The sequence below is a fragment of the Artibeus jamaicensis genome, unplaced genomic scaffold, assembly GCF_021234435.1.
Source record: "Artibeus jamaicensis isolate MK-2021 breed Jamaican fruit bat unplaced genomic scaffold, CSHL_Jam_final contig_473, whole genome shotgun sequence".
Lineage (NCBI taxonomy): Eukaryota > Metazoa > Chordata > Mammalia > Chiroptera > Phyllostomidae > Artibeus > Artibeus jamaicensis.
The window spans coordinates 1,382,596-1,398,052 of NW_026521851.1; the positions used below are offsets into that span (position 1 = coordinate 1,382,596).

Here is a 15,457-nt window from a genome sequence, read left to right on the forward strand (position 1 = left end):
GCAGCACATACATGTGAACATACTTCTGATGATAAATGTCCATCAGCACGCCACTCTCTGCAGGTGCCTCGAACACCACGTATCCATAACTGAGACCCTTCCCGTGAACCTGCTCCTTTCATCTAGCATTTCTGGTCTTGACTGGTGACTTCACTACTCTCCAAGGCAGAAAGCTAGCCATTATCTCAGACGCCTCCTCCTCTTTCCACGCCTCATGACCTTATTTTCTCATAACGTCACCACTCAGTTCAGCCGCTCAGCAGTTCATGATCTGACACAGCCCACCTCTCACAGTTACGCCCCTTCCTCCTCCTCTCTTTCTACCTCTGTCTCTCTGCCCGCCTCCTTTCCCTAGCACTCCATCACCCACTCATTCACAAATGCCCGCAGCCCTTCCCCGTAATCCCCGGGCTCCAATTACACAGACCTGTCGGGAGTCTCCCAAACTCTCCCGGCTATTTTATACCTACGTATATCACAACACATATAACACTTAATTACATTTGTAAATCTATTTCCTTCTAAACAAGCTCCCATAAAGGCTCAGGCTACACTGTATCTATCTTTGTAATGTACCACACATTGTTTGCTACCTTATACAAAAGACACTATTAAATACTTGTGAAACTGACAACTTATGGTTTTATTACAAAGGGTTTCAATTAAATAAGGTCCTTGAAATATGTGCTGAGTCTGGCTCCCTCAGCAAAATCCAAGTTTTGGAAGTAAACCATAACCACAGAAATGCAAACACTTCTACTAAGGGCCAATTAAGGTAGAGCACCTTTCACAAACAAACAGTATTTAGAAATGAATAAATTTGCTAATTAAATTATTGCAGATATTTACCAAATTTGTTTTTTCAAGCCATCTTAAATACTCTTACTAGACCCACAAAATTACTCTGCCCTGGGAAGTTATTTTTGGCTAATACCTATTTTTATATAGATATCTCATCATTTTCATGAACAAATTACCAAACTTACTAAATTTAAAGCAAGAATGCTCCAATGGCAAATAAATTGCTGGTGAGCATCTGAGTGTTAACTGCATTCATCACAGCTAGTTCTGAGTCAGTCCCCCAGGATTTGGTGAGTGCCTTACTTTGTGCCGAGTCAGGTTCGAAGTCCTGGGAACCTATTGGTGGAAAAAGCTGGCGCCCCTTTTGTGCTCACAAAAGCTATGTGCTAGTGGGGAAGTACATTTATAAATATTCAACTAAATATAGTGCACATGCTGATTGGTGGTAAGTACTGAATGTTACTGTGAAGAAAAATACAGCCAAGTAAGGGAAACTAGAGATGGAAGAGGGGTGGGGTGCTCTGTAATGCGGGCATCTGGTAAGATGACATCTAAGCAGAGGCCTGAAGAAAGAGAGCCATGAGCCTACCCGGTGGGAAAGTGGGATGGGCAAGGGGAAGAGCAAATGCAAAGGCCCCGAGGAAGGAAAACTGAGGTGCCCTGAAGCACAGCCAGGTGGCCAGCGAAGGGGAAGTAGATGTAGATAAGGTCAAAGACCACAATAAAGACTTGATCTTTCATTCTGAGCAAGAAAAGAAGTCAATGGAGGGGAATAAGTAGAGAACTGATGTGATGTTTTGAAAGGGTCAGTCTGGCTGCTTATTATTAAATAAATATAAAGGAACAAAGGTAGAGGCAGAAAATTCAGCCAAGGAGGCCTTTGCAAAAACCCAGGTGAGAGGTACGAGCCTAGGCCAGGACAGTGGCTCTCACCCAGCAGTTAAGGGTCTGAGAGCAGCACCAAGCAGATAGGCTGACCCTTGAACAACACGGGTTTAGGATCCGTGATCCCAGTGTGGTCAAAAATCCATAAATAACTTTTTTAAAAATAATTAACTTTATTTAGTTATTTTTCAAGTACAGTTTTTTGTCTATTTTTCCCATCCCAGCCTCCCCCGCCCCTTGCTCCCCACCTCCTTCCCATTTCCACCCCCCTTAGTTCTCATCCCTGTGTCCTTCCTATTTGTTCCTCCAAATCCCTCCCCCTTTTCCCCCCTTAACTTCCCTTCCTTCTCCCCTCTGGTCACTATCCCCTTGTTCTCTATTTCAGTGTCTTTGTTTTTTTTTCTGCTTGCTTGTTTGTTTTGTTGTTTAGCTTCCTGTTAAAGGTGAGATCATATGGTATTTGTCTTTCAGCACCTGGCCTATTTCACTCAGCATAATGCTTTCCAGTTCCATCCATGTTGTTGCAAAAGGTAGTAGCTCCTTCTTTCTCTCTGAAGCATAGAATTCCATTGTGTATATGTACCACAATTTTTTGATCCATTCATTTACTGATGGGCACCTAGGTTGCTTCCAACTCTTGGCTATTGTAAATTGTGCTGCTATGAACATTGTGGTGCATAGGTTCTTTGATATTGATGTTTTAGGATTCTTAGGATATAATCCCAGCAGTGGAATTGCTGGGTCAAAAGGCAGGTCGATTCTTATTTTTCTGAGAAAATTCCATACTGTTTTCCATAATGGTTGTACCAGTCTGCAATCCCACCAACAGTGAACTATGGACCCCTTTTCCCCACAACCTCTCCAACATTTGTTGTTTGTTGCTTTGTTTATGATAGCCATCCTGACTGGTGTAAAGTGGTATCTCATTGTGGTTTTAATAAAAATCCATAAATAACTTTTGACTCCCCCAAACTTAACTACTGATAGCCTGCTGTTGACGGGAGGCTTCATCAATAACACCAACAGGTGATTAACATATTTTGTATGTTACATGTATTATAAACAGCATTCTTACAACAAAGGCAACTAGAGAAAAAATGTTAAAAATCATAAGGAAAATACATTTACGGTACTCACTGAAAAAAATTCATGTATGAGTGGAAGTGTGCAGTTCTGACCCCTGTTGTTCAAGGGTCAACCATGTACCCCACCATGGAACCCAGCAAAGGCCTTAGCCACAGGTCCTTACTCTCTCTCGGCACCCCCACCTGTCGGGCTGAGCCCAGTCCCCAGATACTTCTCTCCTATGGGCCCCTGCATGGCCTGTGTGCCTCCCTTTCCAGGACCTGAGTATCATAAATCTGTTCGTTTAATATGCCTCTCCTAGACATAATGTAATTTCTGCAGACATGCTGGACTGATCCCTAAAGATCTCACAAGGGGAAATTACGGCCCCATTTACAAGACAGACAGCAAGGCTTTTGGTCTGAGCAACTGGCAGAGTGGGGCCATTATTTTCTGAGATGGCAAAGACTGTATCGCGCAGGTGGCAGACACAAGGCCTGTGGGCTGAATCCGGCCCTCCCCCTGGTTTTATCCAGCCCGGCACCTTGTACCTGGTGGCAGCACCGAGTTCCTTGCCCCTAGTAAAGGAGTAGTTACATTTATACAGTCCTCAAATTATATACGGCCCTTGAAGGCAACCATGAGGCTGTTGCAGCCCCCGGTTAAAATGAGTCTGACACCCACGCTGTACAGGAAGAGCAAGTTTTGGAGCTGGTTCTGATAGTGGTGGTGATTCTGAGCCCTTCATTTGATGGGAATAGGTTCTATTATCACTGTGATCATGAACTAAAGAAATCTGTCTTGAAAAGGAATGAAAACTGCTATCAACAACATAAGCAATCTATAAATGCTCACTGCTAGTGACAAGAAAATTCACAACTGCAATGCACTTGTATAGCCACTCAGTCTTCGGTGTGACGACATAATGCACTCCTGAGAAGCCCTCCTCTGCTGACCCCCCCTTCACAGAACCGGAAGTGCAGCCTCCCAGGCTTCTCTCCCACTAACACCTCCTCTCTTAACCTTCAGAGATTGGTCTCCCTGGGAATCCAAGGCATCGGGCTCCCAACCCAGCACCAAGCCACCTGATGTCCACCTGAGATGTTCCACCAGAGCTCTGCCCTGGAAGGGCAGTCAGGAAGAAAAGTGTGGTGGACTGCACACACTGCAGATCGCTCACCCAGTAAGTACTGCAGAACTGAAAGAATTAAGTGTATTGCTGTGAAGCTGGTGAAAACTATATTTCAATATAAATGGATCTAGGCAGAGAACTATTCTGGAATAGAATCTTTTAAGAATTGCTATTCTATTTATTTTATTCTTTTATTTTTTTAAGATTTTATGTATTTATCTTCAGAGGGGAAGGGAAGGAGAGAGGGAGAGAAACATCATTGTGTGGATGCTTCTCACATGTCCCCTGCTGGGAACTGGCCTGCAACCCAGGCATGTGCCCTGACTGGGAATTGAACCGCGGTCCTCAGGGTCGCAGGCCTGCACTCAATCCACTGAGCTACACCAGCCAGGGCTAAGACTTGCTATTCTAAACCAAAGCAAAACCAAAACACCCTGAAACTAGGGATCTATAAAAAGTAGGTATGTTGCCCTAGCTGGTGTAGTTCAGTGGACTGAGCACAGACCCATGAAGCAAAGGGTCACCGGTTCAATTCCCAGTCAGGGCACATGCCTGGGTTGCAGGCCAGGTCCCCAGTAGGGGACACATGAGAGGCAACCACACACTGATGTTTCTCTCCCATTCTTTCTCCTTCCCTTCCCCTCTCTCTAAAAAGATATGAAATATATTTTTTAAAGTAGGTATGTTAACCAATGACTATATTCTCTCCCAAATATCTTTAGGCTTAAAACTGGTTAAATTTACTTTGCAACGCTACTATAAAGAGGAAAAACAAAACAAAATAGCCATTTCTCCCAGAAAAAGAGGCTACAAGTCTCAATTAACACTCAACTATCCAAGAAGAGGTTTTACAGAACTAACCCCCTCCTTTTTATTGTTTTTACAGCACTCTTATTCAGTAAATCAGGTGAGGTGCCAATTCAGAAAACCTACCGTCGACTCAGTGTGGGATGTTGCATTAAGTGTTTCAGCCAGGTGCTTCTTATCACATTTCGAAGTTCATGGTTATTGCGGGCTGACAACACACCAACTACCACATCATAGTGACTTGATTTCCAGCGAGGAAACAGGGCCAAGTGATCTAGAGATAAGGAACAATAAATTAGAAATGTCATGTCTCAATTACTAAGTTCAATATACAACATAAAAATGTTTATTACAAAACAATCTATGTTCATGTTTGTAGAAAATACAAATAAATACAAAAAGAGGTAACACCTTGGTGTGTTCCACACATACTTACGTACTCGTGCTTACATGAGTATATAAATTCTTCAAAACAAACAGGACGGTTACAACAAGAATTGGTTTGGAAAGCTGTGCGGCATGAACTACAGAACAGTGCGCAGTAAAGGTCACCGAGGCCATGGTCAGAATCCTGGCTCTTTTTTATCACATATAAAAGTTAGTGAATATCTTGAACCTCTGCTTCCTTAACTGTGAATGGGCATAATAGTACTTCTCATGGAGTTGTAAATTAAATGAGATTATGTGTATAAAGTTTCTGGTTTGGTACCAGGCAAGGAGCAGGCATTCAATGGCAACTATCAACAACAAAAATGTCCTTTTGAAGGCGAAGTCCTGCCTTCATACTAGTTATGAGGTTTGGGAGATGAAGCTGAATGACTCCCATGTCAGAAAGTAGCAGAACCCTTATTAATGCCAGTAAATTCCACAGCCAGCAAACCTTTTATCACCTTCTAAATATTCTAAAGAGTAAAGGAGGGGAAGTAAGATTTCTAATTAAAACAAAATCAGGTGACAAGTTGAATGGCTCAGTTTTTACTGTCATAAGGTCTAATGGGCAGGATTATATTTTAAAAATGTATCCTTAGAAAGAAGTCAGAAAGGAAATATATTTTGTCCCTGTTTTTTTTATCACCAGTTTCAAAGCTTGAGAGCTACAAGCTTATAAATAGCTCTGATGAGGGATCCATTTCATTTCTTTCTCCAATGGTGGGAATTGATCCAAAATGTTTCCAAAAATAAATTACTGAGGGCCAGAGATCTTTACTACATTAAATGCAATGTTTTTATATGCCACAGGATCTAGGTATTTGGTGAAAAGACAACAAAAACATCATTTTTTCCCCAAAGAATTTAGTAAAATAATAAAAATAACATTTGGGGACAGATTATTCTAATACCATGATTTAAGGACATTACATTGTAACACTTCTAGGAATACAGGAATTTTTGTGTAAATACCTTATTTTCCAGAAAAGCTAATGCTTCTCAAAAGGTACTTTAATTCTAAATGGATTAGAGATACTTATCTCCCCCTACCATGAATCTTGCACTAAAACAAATTCTTCAATAAAGGCACAATTTATTTTGAAGGTAAACCCAAATTTTCATGAATTCAGCTCACTTATTAACAGGCCATATTTACGGAACACCTACCGTGTACTAAGTATTATGTATAGAGTACGATTTTAATGCTTTGCATGTAGAGTATCATTTAAGGGTCACAATCCTATGAGGTAGGTAAGTTAGGCTCCTTGTTAGACATATGATGAAAGAGACACAGAATTCAGTAACTTCCCCTTAGTCCAACAGCTAGTAAATGGCTACACTATGATTTAATCCTGCCAATCTAATTGCATTCTTCATCACTATTCTACTCCATAGCTATGAAGCTTAATATGGCTTATCTGAGTCTAAATTCTGACCTTCTACCCATGACACCAGTTCAAGTGATGAATTTGTGGTAAGTGAATCACTGAAAATGCTAGTTAGCAACTTCAATTTTTAAAAAATTAATGGTCTCAGGACATTTTTTTCCCTCAGATATACCTATACAATGAAAGCTGTACCTACTGCTGGAACTAACTCTAAATGAGGGTGAATTTGAAGGTAACTTAAATGCTCATGCAATATTTGTAATGCGACCCCACTTTCTCATAGGGAACTATTAATGGGAAGTGCATATCTGCGACAGGAGTGAGGCACATGTAGGGACCAGACATATCCGACACTAATTCCACAGTCAGCATGCTGCACAGACGGGATGGCAAAGATGTTATTTAACTTCCTCGTGCCTCAGTTTCCTAACCAGAGAAAGCGGACACCAAACAGATGTCTTCAGATACTCCACTTCATCTATTTCAAAAGGCCTTCTCAAAAGATTAAGAAGAGCAAAGGTCTATTTAACCTAAATACCTTATTGATCTGACCCCAGGAAACAACATCGCTGCACACAAGTGAAATTCCAAAATAAGTGAAACATCCTTTGAAATGCCAAACATCATTACCTTGTTTAGGTGGATAATCAAAATAAATCTTTTAAAAATGGGCTACACAGAACATAATACAGCCCTTTCTTGATGACAAAATCCTTGTGAACAATTTCTGCAAGAACAATTTCTCAAGTGTATCTCTGTCTCGTCATTCACTCCAGCCTCTACTTCTCCCTGATTTCTCATATGACTCCACATCACACAAGAGCTCTCTAAAAATAAATCAGTAACTAACTAAACATGGAGATAGCCGTGTGGCATGAAAAAATCCTAAGGATTATGGTTGTAAACTACCTTCTGATCTCACTCACTTCTCCCTGCCAGTCAGTCCCTGCTGCAGCAAAACCATGTCTAAGATTCTCCCGTTGAACTTTCTCCTGTTGAACTGCTTTACTTTACATGCACTTCTCTTTTCTCCCAGAGGATTTACACGTGGTAGATTTTGGCCTTTTAGAGAAGTTCTACCTCCAGATACATTGAAAAATAGGTCTCTAAAGACTCAACCAAAAAACTGTTAGAATTCATAAACGAAGTCAGTGAAGTTGCAAGATACAAAACCATTTTTGTATACTGGCAAATGTCAGTTCTATTTCTATACATTAACAAACTAACAGAGAGAATTAAGAAAACAACCCTATTTACAAATATTACATCAACAAAAAGAATAATATACCTGGGAATAAACTTAACCAAGGAGGCTAAAGACTTGTGCAATGAAAATACTAAGATACTGATGAAAGAAACTGAAGATGACACAAATAAATGGGAAAATATACTGTGCTCACAGGTTGTAGGAAATGTTGTTAAAATGTCCACATTACCCAAAGTAATCTACAGATTCAACACAATTATATCAAAGGGCAATTTTTATGGTAATATAACCAACAACCCTAAAATCTGTATGGAACCCCAGAAGACCCAAATAGCCAAAGCAATCTGGAGAAGGAAAACAAAGCTGGAGGCATCATACTGCCCGATTCAAACTCTATTACAAAGTAACTGTAATCAAACTGTACACCGTTTTCTCCCACTCTTTCTCCTTCCCTTCCCCTTTCTCTAAAAATAAATAAATAAAATGTTTTTTAAAAAAAAAAAACTGGTATTGGCATAACAACAAGTAGATGAATGGAACAAAACAGGAGTCCAGGGAGAGAACTCATAAATATATGGTCAGTTAATTTATGACAATGGGGCCAAGCATATACAATGGGGAAAAAGTCTCTTCACTAAATCACGTTGTGAAAAATGGATAGATACATGCAAAAGAATCAAACAGAAACAGTATCTTACACCATACACACAAAAAAATTCAGAGTAGATTAAAGATATGAACATAAGACCTGAAACTATAAAACTTGTAGAAGAAAACATAGGCAGTAGGCTCCTTGATATTAGTCTTGCTCATGATTTTCTGTATTTGAAACCAAACACAAAAGCAAGAAAAGCAAAAATAAACAAGTGGGACTACATCAAACTAAAAAGCTTCTAAATGGCAAAGTAAACAATCAACAATAAAAAGGTGACCTACTGAGTGGGAGAAAATATTCATAAATCATGTATCTCATAGGAGTTAATATCTAAAATATATTGAAAAAAACTCACACAACTCACAAAAAACAATCCAATTTTAAAAATGAGCAGAGGGTGTGCTATTGCTCTTGGAAGCATACCCACGCCTCTCTTCCGTCTCAGGTGTGCATTTTTAGTTTTCTAAACTCTAAGGGTCCCCACAAGATTTGCAACCAAGGAAGCAGCAGGCAGCACCAGCCTGACTGAAGCCACCCCCGAACCTGTCTCCAAGACTCACACAGACATTTTAGTGAGCTGATAGCAGTCCTGCCTTGGCTCACTTCTTTTTCTTACAGTTTTATTATACATTTTATTAGCTCTCAAGAATGCGTTCATGTTGCCTGAGACTGACAAACCAATATACCTTGGGATAATATAGCTCTAACTTTCCTCTTGATCTTTCTTCCCTTGTGTTAAATTTATTGAGGTGACACTGGCTAACAAAATTATACAAGTTTCAGGTGCACAATTCTACTACACATCATCTGTACACCTGGGTGTTCACCAACCCAAGTCAGGTCTCCTTCCATCACTATTTATCTCCCCTCTACTCTCCTCCATCTCTCCCTTTGCTCCCAGTCCTCCCAGCAATCACCATACTTGTCGTGCCCATGAAGTTTTTTTTTCTTTTTGGTTCAATCCACCTCTCCACTGCTCCTCTTCCCCTAGCACAGCTGTCAGCCTGCTAAGAGTCTGTCTTGTTAGTTCATTTTGTTCATTAGATTCCACATATATGGGAAATCATATGGTATTTGTCTTTCTCTGATTGGCTTATTTCACTTAGCATAATGTTCCCAGGTCCATTCATGCTATTGCAAAAGGTAAGAGTTCCTACATTTTTATGGCTGAGTAATATTCCATTGTGTAAACGTACCACAGCTTTTAATCTACTCATCTACTGTTGGACACCTAGGGTACTTCCAGATCTTGGCTACTATAAATAATGCTACAATAAACATAGGGGTACCTATATTTTTTCAAATTAGTGTTTCAAGTTTCTTTGGATAAATTCCCAGACATGAATCCACTGGGTCATAATGTAGTTCCATTTTTTACTTTTTTGAGGAAACTCCATACTGCTTATGACAAAAACCACAAGAATATACAATGGGGGAAAAGTCTCTTCAATAAATCATGCTGGGAAAAGGTGGTGGATGCACTAGTCTGCATTCCCACCAATAAGCGCATGTAGGTTCCCTTTTCTCCACATCCTTGTCAACACTTGCTGATTGATGATAGCCATTCTGACAGGAGTGAGCTGATATCTCACTGTGATTGTAATCTGCATTTCTCTGATGATTAGTGACACTAAGAGTTTTTCATATGTCTATTTGCCACCTGTATGTCTTCTTTGGACAAGTGTCTATTCAGGTCTTTTGCCCATGTTTTAACTGGATTTTTTGTTTTGGAGTTGAATTTTATAAGCTCTTTATAAATTTTAGATATTAACTCCTTATGATATGTATCACTGGCAAGTATATATTCGCCCATTTAGTGGGCTGTGATTTCATTTTGCTGATAGTCTCCTTTGCTGTGCAAAACCTTTTTAGCTTGAGTTAGTCCCATTTGTTTTTCTTTCGTTTCATGTGCTCAAGAAGATACATCACAAAAAAAATGCTATGAGAAATGTCTAATACTTTATTGCCTATGTTTTCTTCTAGGATTTTTAAGGTTTTGAGTGTAACACTTAAGTCTTTGGTTCATTTTGAGTTTATTCTTGTGTATGGTGTAAGAAGGGGATCTAGTTTCATTTTTTTACATGTATCTGTCCAATTTTTCACAACACTATTTATTCAACAGAATATCTTGACCCCGTTGTATGTTTTTGCTTCCTTTGTTAATATTGACTATAAAGGTGTAGGTTTATTTCTGGGTAATATTAACTGACTATAAAGCGGTGAGTTTATTTCTGGGCTTTCTACTCTGTTCCATTGATCTATGTCTGTTTTTATGCCAGTACCATGCTGTTTTGATTACCATGGGCTTGCAATATAGTTGATATTAGGGGGCATGATTCCTCCACTTTATTCTTTCTCAAGTTTGCTGTGGATTATTTGGGGAGTTTTATGGTGTCATATACATTTTTGGAATATTTGTTCTAATTGTGGATACACCATTGGTATCCTGACAGGGACTGCATTGAATCTATAGATTGCTTTAGGTAGTACAGACATTTTAATGATGTTAATTCTTTCTATCTATGAACACAGTACATGCTTCCACTTACTTCTATCTCCTTCAGTTTCTTCAATGTCTTACAATTTTCTGTGTAGAGGTCTTTTACATCTCCTACTATGACTGTATTACTGTCAATCTCTCCCTTTATGTCCATCAAGACTTGCTTTACATACTGAGGTGCTCCTATTATGGGTGTATAAATGTTTACATGGGTCATATCTTCTTGTCAAATTGATCTCTTTAGCATAGTGTCCTTCTTTGTCTCTTAGCATAGCCCTTGTCTTAAAGTCTATTTTGTCTGATATAAGTATTGCTACCCCAGCTGTTTTTTCCCCTTTCCATTCATGTGAAATATCTTTTCCATCCGTTTACTTTTAGGCTGTGTATATCTTTCATTCTGAGGTGGGTCTCTTATAGACAGCATATACATGTTCTTGTTTCCTTATTCATTCAGCAACCCTCTTTTTTTTAAATGATATTTTATTGATAACATCTGTCCAGATTTTCCCCCTTTTGCCCCCGCCACACTCTCAGGCAATTCCCACACTACTGTTCATGTCCATGGATCATGTATATAAGTTCTTTGGCTCCTCAATTCCCTATACTATACTTTATGTCCCCATGACTATTCTGTAACCACTTATCTGTACTTCTTAATCTTTTTACCTCTTCACCCATTCCCCCACATCCCCTTCTACCTGGCAACTATCAAAACACTCTCCATTTCTGTCTGTCCTTGTTTGCTTAGTTTGTTTTTTAGATTCAACTGTTGATAGATATGTATTTACTGACATTTTATTGTTCATAATTTTGATATTTTTCTTAAGTTCCTTTAACATTTCATCTAATAATGGTTTGGTGATGATGAACCCCTTTAGTTTTTTCTCATCTGGAAAGCTCTTTATCTGCCCTTGGATTCTAAATGATAGCTTTGCTGGGTAGAGCAGTCTTGACTGCAGGTCCTTGTTTTTCATGACTTTGAATATTTCTTACTAAGCCCGTCTAGGCTGCAAAGTTTCTTTTGAGAAATCAGCTGACAGTCTTATGGAAATTCCCTGTAGGTAACTAACTGCTTTTCTCTTGCTGCTTTTAAGATTCTCTCTTTATCTTCAAACTTTGGAATTTTAATGGGATTATGGGGTTATGATATGTCTTGGTGTGGGCCTCTTTTGGTTCATCTTGTTTGGGACTCTGCATTTCCTGTACTTGTTTATCTTTTTCCTTCACCGGAATAAGTAAATTTTTGGTTGTTAGTTCTTCAAATAGGTTCTCAATCCCTTCTCTCACTCTCTCTTCTCCTTCTGGTACCCACATGGTGCTGGTGTTGTTATGCTTCATGTTGTCCCAAAGGTCCCTTAAACTATCCTCATTAAAATTTTTTTTTTTACTGCTGATTGGGTGTTTTTTTCCAAATCACTGATTGATAATCTGCTTCTTCCAACCTACTGTTTATTCCTTCCTGAATATTCTTCAGTTCTCACTAAGTTCCCTGAAAATCCTTATAACCAATTTTTGAATTCTACCTATTGGTAAATTGCTCACCTCCATTTCAATTAGCTCTTTTCCTGGAGACCCTTCCTGTTGTTTATTTGGGGAATGTTTCCTTGTCTCCCTATCTTGGCAGCCTTTTTGTGTATGTTTCCATGTATTAGGTAGATCATTATGACTCCCAGGCTTTCTGATGTGGCCTCAGTAGTAGGTGTCCATGGGGCTCAGTGATGCAAGCTTCTTCATCACCTGAGCTGAGTGCTCCAGGAATGTCCCTTGTGTGGGTTATGAAGGCCCTCCTGTTTGGGTTGGCCAAAAAGTTCATTTGCTTTCTTTTCTATAAGAAAAGGTGGCCCCTAGTAGTGCTTAGTTGTCTTTTTAACTTCATTTGAAACAATTTTGGTAGATTGTACTATGACAAGCGTCATATCAGTGTGCACTTTAAAAAAACATGATCAAAATTGATGCATTTTTGTGTAGCCACTTTATAATACTAAAGATGGAAAAATAAGCAACATTTTTGGCATATTATGCTTTTTATTTCAAGAAAGGTAAAAATGCAACTGAAACACACAAAAAAGATTTATACAGTGTATATAAAAGGTGCTGTGATTGAATGAATGTGTCAAAAGTGGTTTATGAAGTTTCTTGCTACTATTGATATTTTGGCCAAATAATTCTTTGCTGTGGGGCTGTCTTATGCATTGGAAGATGTTGAGCAGCACCCTGGGCCTCTACCTACTAGAAGCCAATAGCAGGAGAGAGCCAACTTACTCAAAATATCCAAATCAATAAAATTATTGGTGAAATGAAAAATTTGTCTTTCATTTTATAGGAAAAATCATATGAACTTTTTGGCCAACCCAAAAATTGAGTCTTGACAGCTATTGGCCCATTTGTGCATGGGATCAACCCCTCAGGCTGGCTGACTGAGGCTCAATCCCAACCACAGCATGTAAGCCACTATGCAGGTGCTGACCACATGAAGCGGAATTTGCCTCAGCAGGGTTTGGTGCCTGCCAAGATCTCTCTTTGGATATGCCACCTTTGAAGCTTATTGGACCCTACTCCTGTGCTGTCGGAAGCTGGCTACTGGATGTGTTGGTTCTGGGCCTTTTGAGATGGACTGTGGTACAAGGTAATGTAAGGTGTTGCCTGTGACTGGTGCTGGACAACATGTAAGGAGCTACAAAGTGATTCAGTTTGTGGCTGCCTCTGCTGGGCCTGGATATGCATGGGAAAATCCAAGCTGGGCACCAAGGCCAGCTTTTACCAGCACAATCCTGTGGCAAGTCAGCAAAAGCCCCAAGACACCTTGAGATCGGCTTCTGCCGGCTGGCTGCTTGTTAGGTTCAGTCACTTAACTAGCCTCTGGCTGTACTCCTCAGCACAGCATAAGCTCACGGATTAGAGCAAGAGGGAGTCCCGAGAGTGAAGCTATTGCTTTTCTTCAGGGCTGATGGATGCTATATGGAGGGGAGTGCTCCACGCAAGAGAGATGGTGTCTGTGGTGTGAGGGAACAACTCAGCACAGAGATTCTGGCGGCTGTCTTTCAGTTCTCTCCCAGGAGCCACAAACCCCAGACTTCCTCACACAACTCTGGTCTGCTCCACCCTCTCTTCACCAGAGCCTAGGGTGAGTGGCTGCAAATGCAATTTTGTGAGTTGGCCATTTAAGAAGGTATGTATGTCTCAAGCAGATTCCCATCTCTCTCTGGTGGATAGAAACCTCACTGCTTTTCACAGCCAGATTTTGAGCAACTTTTCCCGGCGCTGGTGCTCGGGGCTGGCGAGCCTGGCATGGTGTTTTGACCCTACAGTTCTCGGGGAGAACACCACCACATCGCAGCTGAGATATCTGTCTGGAACCTCAGCTGCCCTCCATGGGACTAGGGCTCCCTTTTCACATCTCCACGCCTCCTACCAGTCTCGATGCAGCTTCTTCTGTAAATCCTTGCTTATAAGTCTTCTCTTCAGCTAGTCTTCAGGTGCTCATTCAGAATATTGTTCTATACTTTAGTTGTAATTCCAGTTTGGTTCAGGGAGGAGGTGAGTGTAGTTTCCACCTACTCTGCCACCATCTTAGATCTACTGGCTCACTTCTTTCCAGCGGCGTCTGTAGAGTCAAAGCAGTCCTGCCTGGGCTCTCTCCTGTTGCTTCTTCTATCCTAAGCTCTTCCTTTGATTCATCATCCCCAGCTTTAATAAATGTACTCTCAGAATCACCTGGACTTGTGCTGTGAAATCTTCCCGACATGAAGTCAAGAACCCACACACTACAGGCCAGCCACAGGCAGACCCCGTCTGGGCCCAGGTCCTAATAAAGCAGGAAGGCAGGAGCCTAGGTTCACGGTGCTCAGGGAGCTCCCTCTCCCCTGTCCCTTTTCTGTATCTTCCATCTCAGGCTTTGAGGACAAAAGAAATAAATATCTATTTTAAGCCAAAAATAAAAATAATAAAAACAGAATAAAAATGGGCAAAGCATCTGAACAGACATTTTCCCAAAGACATACACGTGTCTTATATGAACAAGAAAAGATATTCGACATCATTAATCATCAGGAAAATGCAAATCAAAACCCCAATAAGGTATCAATTCACACCTGTCAGAATAACCATTATTAAAAAGACAAGATAATAGCCACACTTGGCTGGTGTGGCTCAGCTGGTTGGGTGTTGCCTTGCAAAGTGAAAGGTCACCAGTCTGATTTCTAATCAGGGTACATGAGTGGGTTGCTAGCCTGGTCCTGGAGTGCATAGGAGAGGCAACCTATTGATGTTTCTCTCCCTCTCTTTCTCCCTCCCCCCGTCACTAAATAAATAAAGTGTGTGTGTTCTGTGTGTTTTAAGGCAAGAAATAACAAATGGTGAGTGTGGAGAAAGAGGACGCCTGTGCACTGTTTGTGCGATTGTAAACTGGTGCAGCCACCATACCAGTGTGAAGGTTCCTCAAAAGCTTTAAAAAATATGAACACCACAGGCTCTAGCAATCCTACTTCTGGGTATTTAGCCAAAGGAAATGAAAACACTAACTTGAAGAGATATAAGCACTCACATATTTATTTAAAACAGCCAAGACACGGAAATATCCTAAGTGTCC

The 15,457-nt window shown here is 40.3% G+C and overlaps 1 protein-coding gene across 4 annotated transcripts in view; it reads right to left on the reverse strand.

The window, feature by feature from the left end:
- B3GALNT2 (beta-1,3-N-acetylgalactosaminyltransferase 2) overlaps positions 1-15,457 on the reverse strand; it is a 54,701-nt gene that overhangs the window by 33,375 nt on the left and 5,869 nt on the right. For all 4 annotated transcript variants that reach the window (XM_037138499.2, XM_037138501.2, XM_037138498.2 and 1 more), the window contains one exon: positions 4,817-4,964. In XM_037138499.2, the coding sequence (XP_036994394.2) occupies positions 4,817-4,842 (26 nt within the window). In that variant the 5' untranslated portion in view covers positions 4,843-4,964. The remainder of the gene's footprint in view (positions 1-4,816; positions 4,965-15,457) is intronic.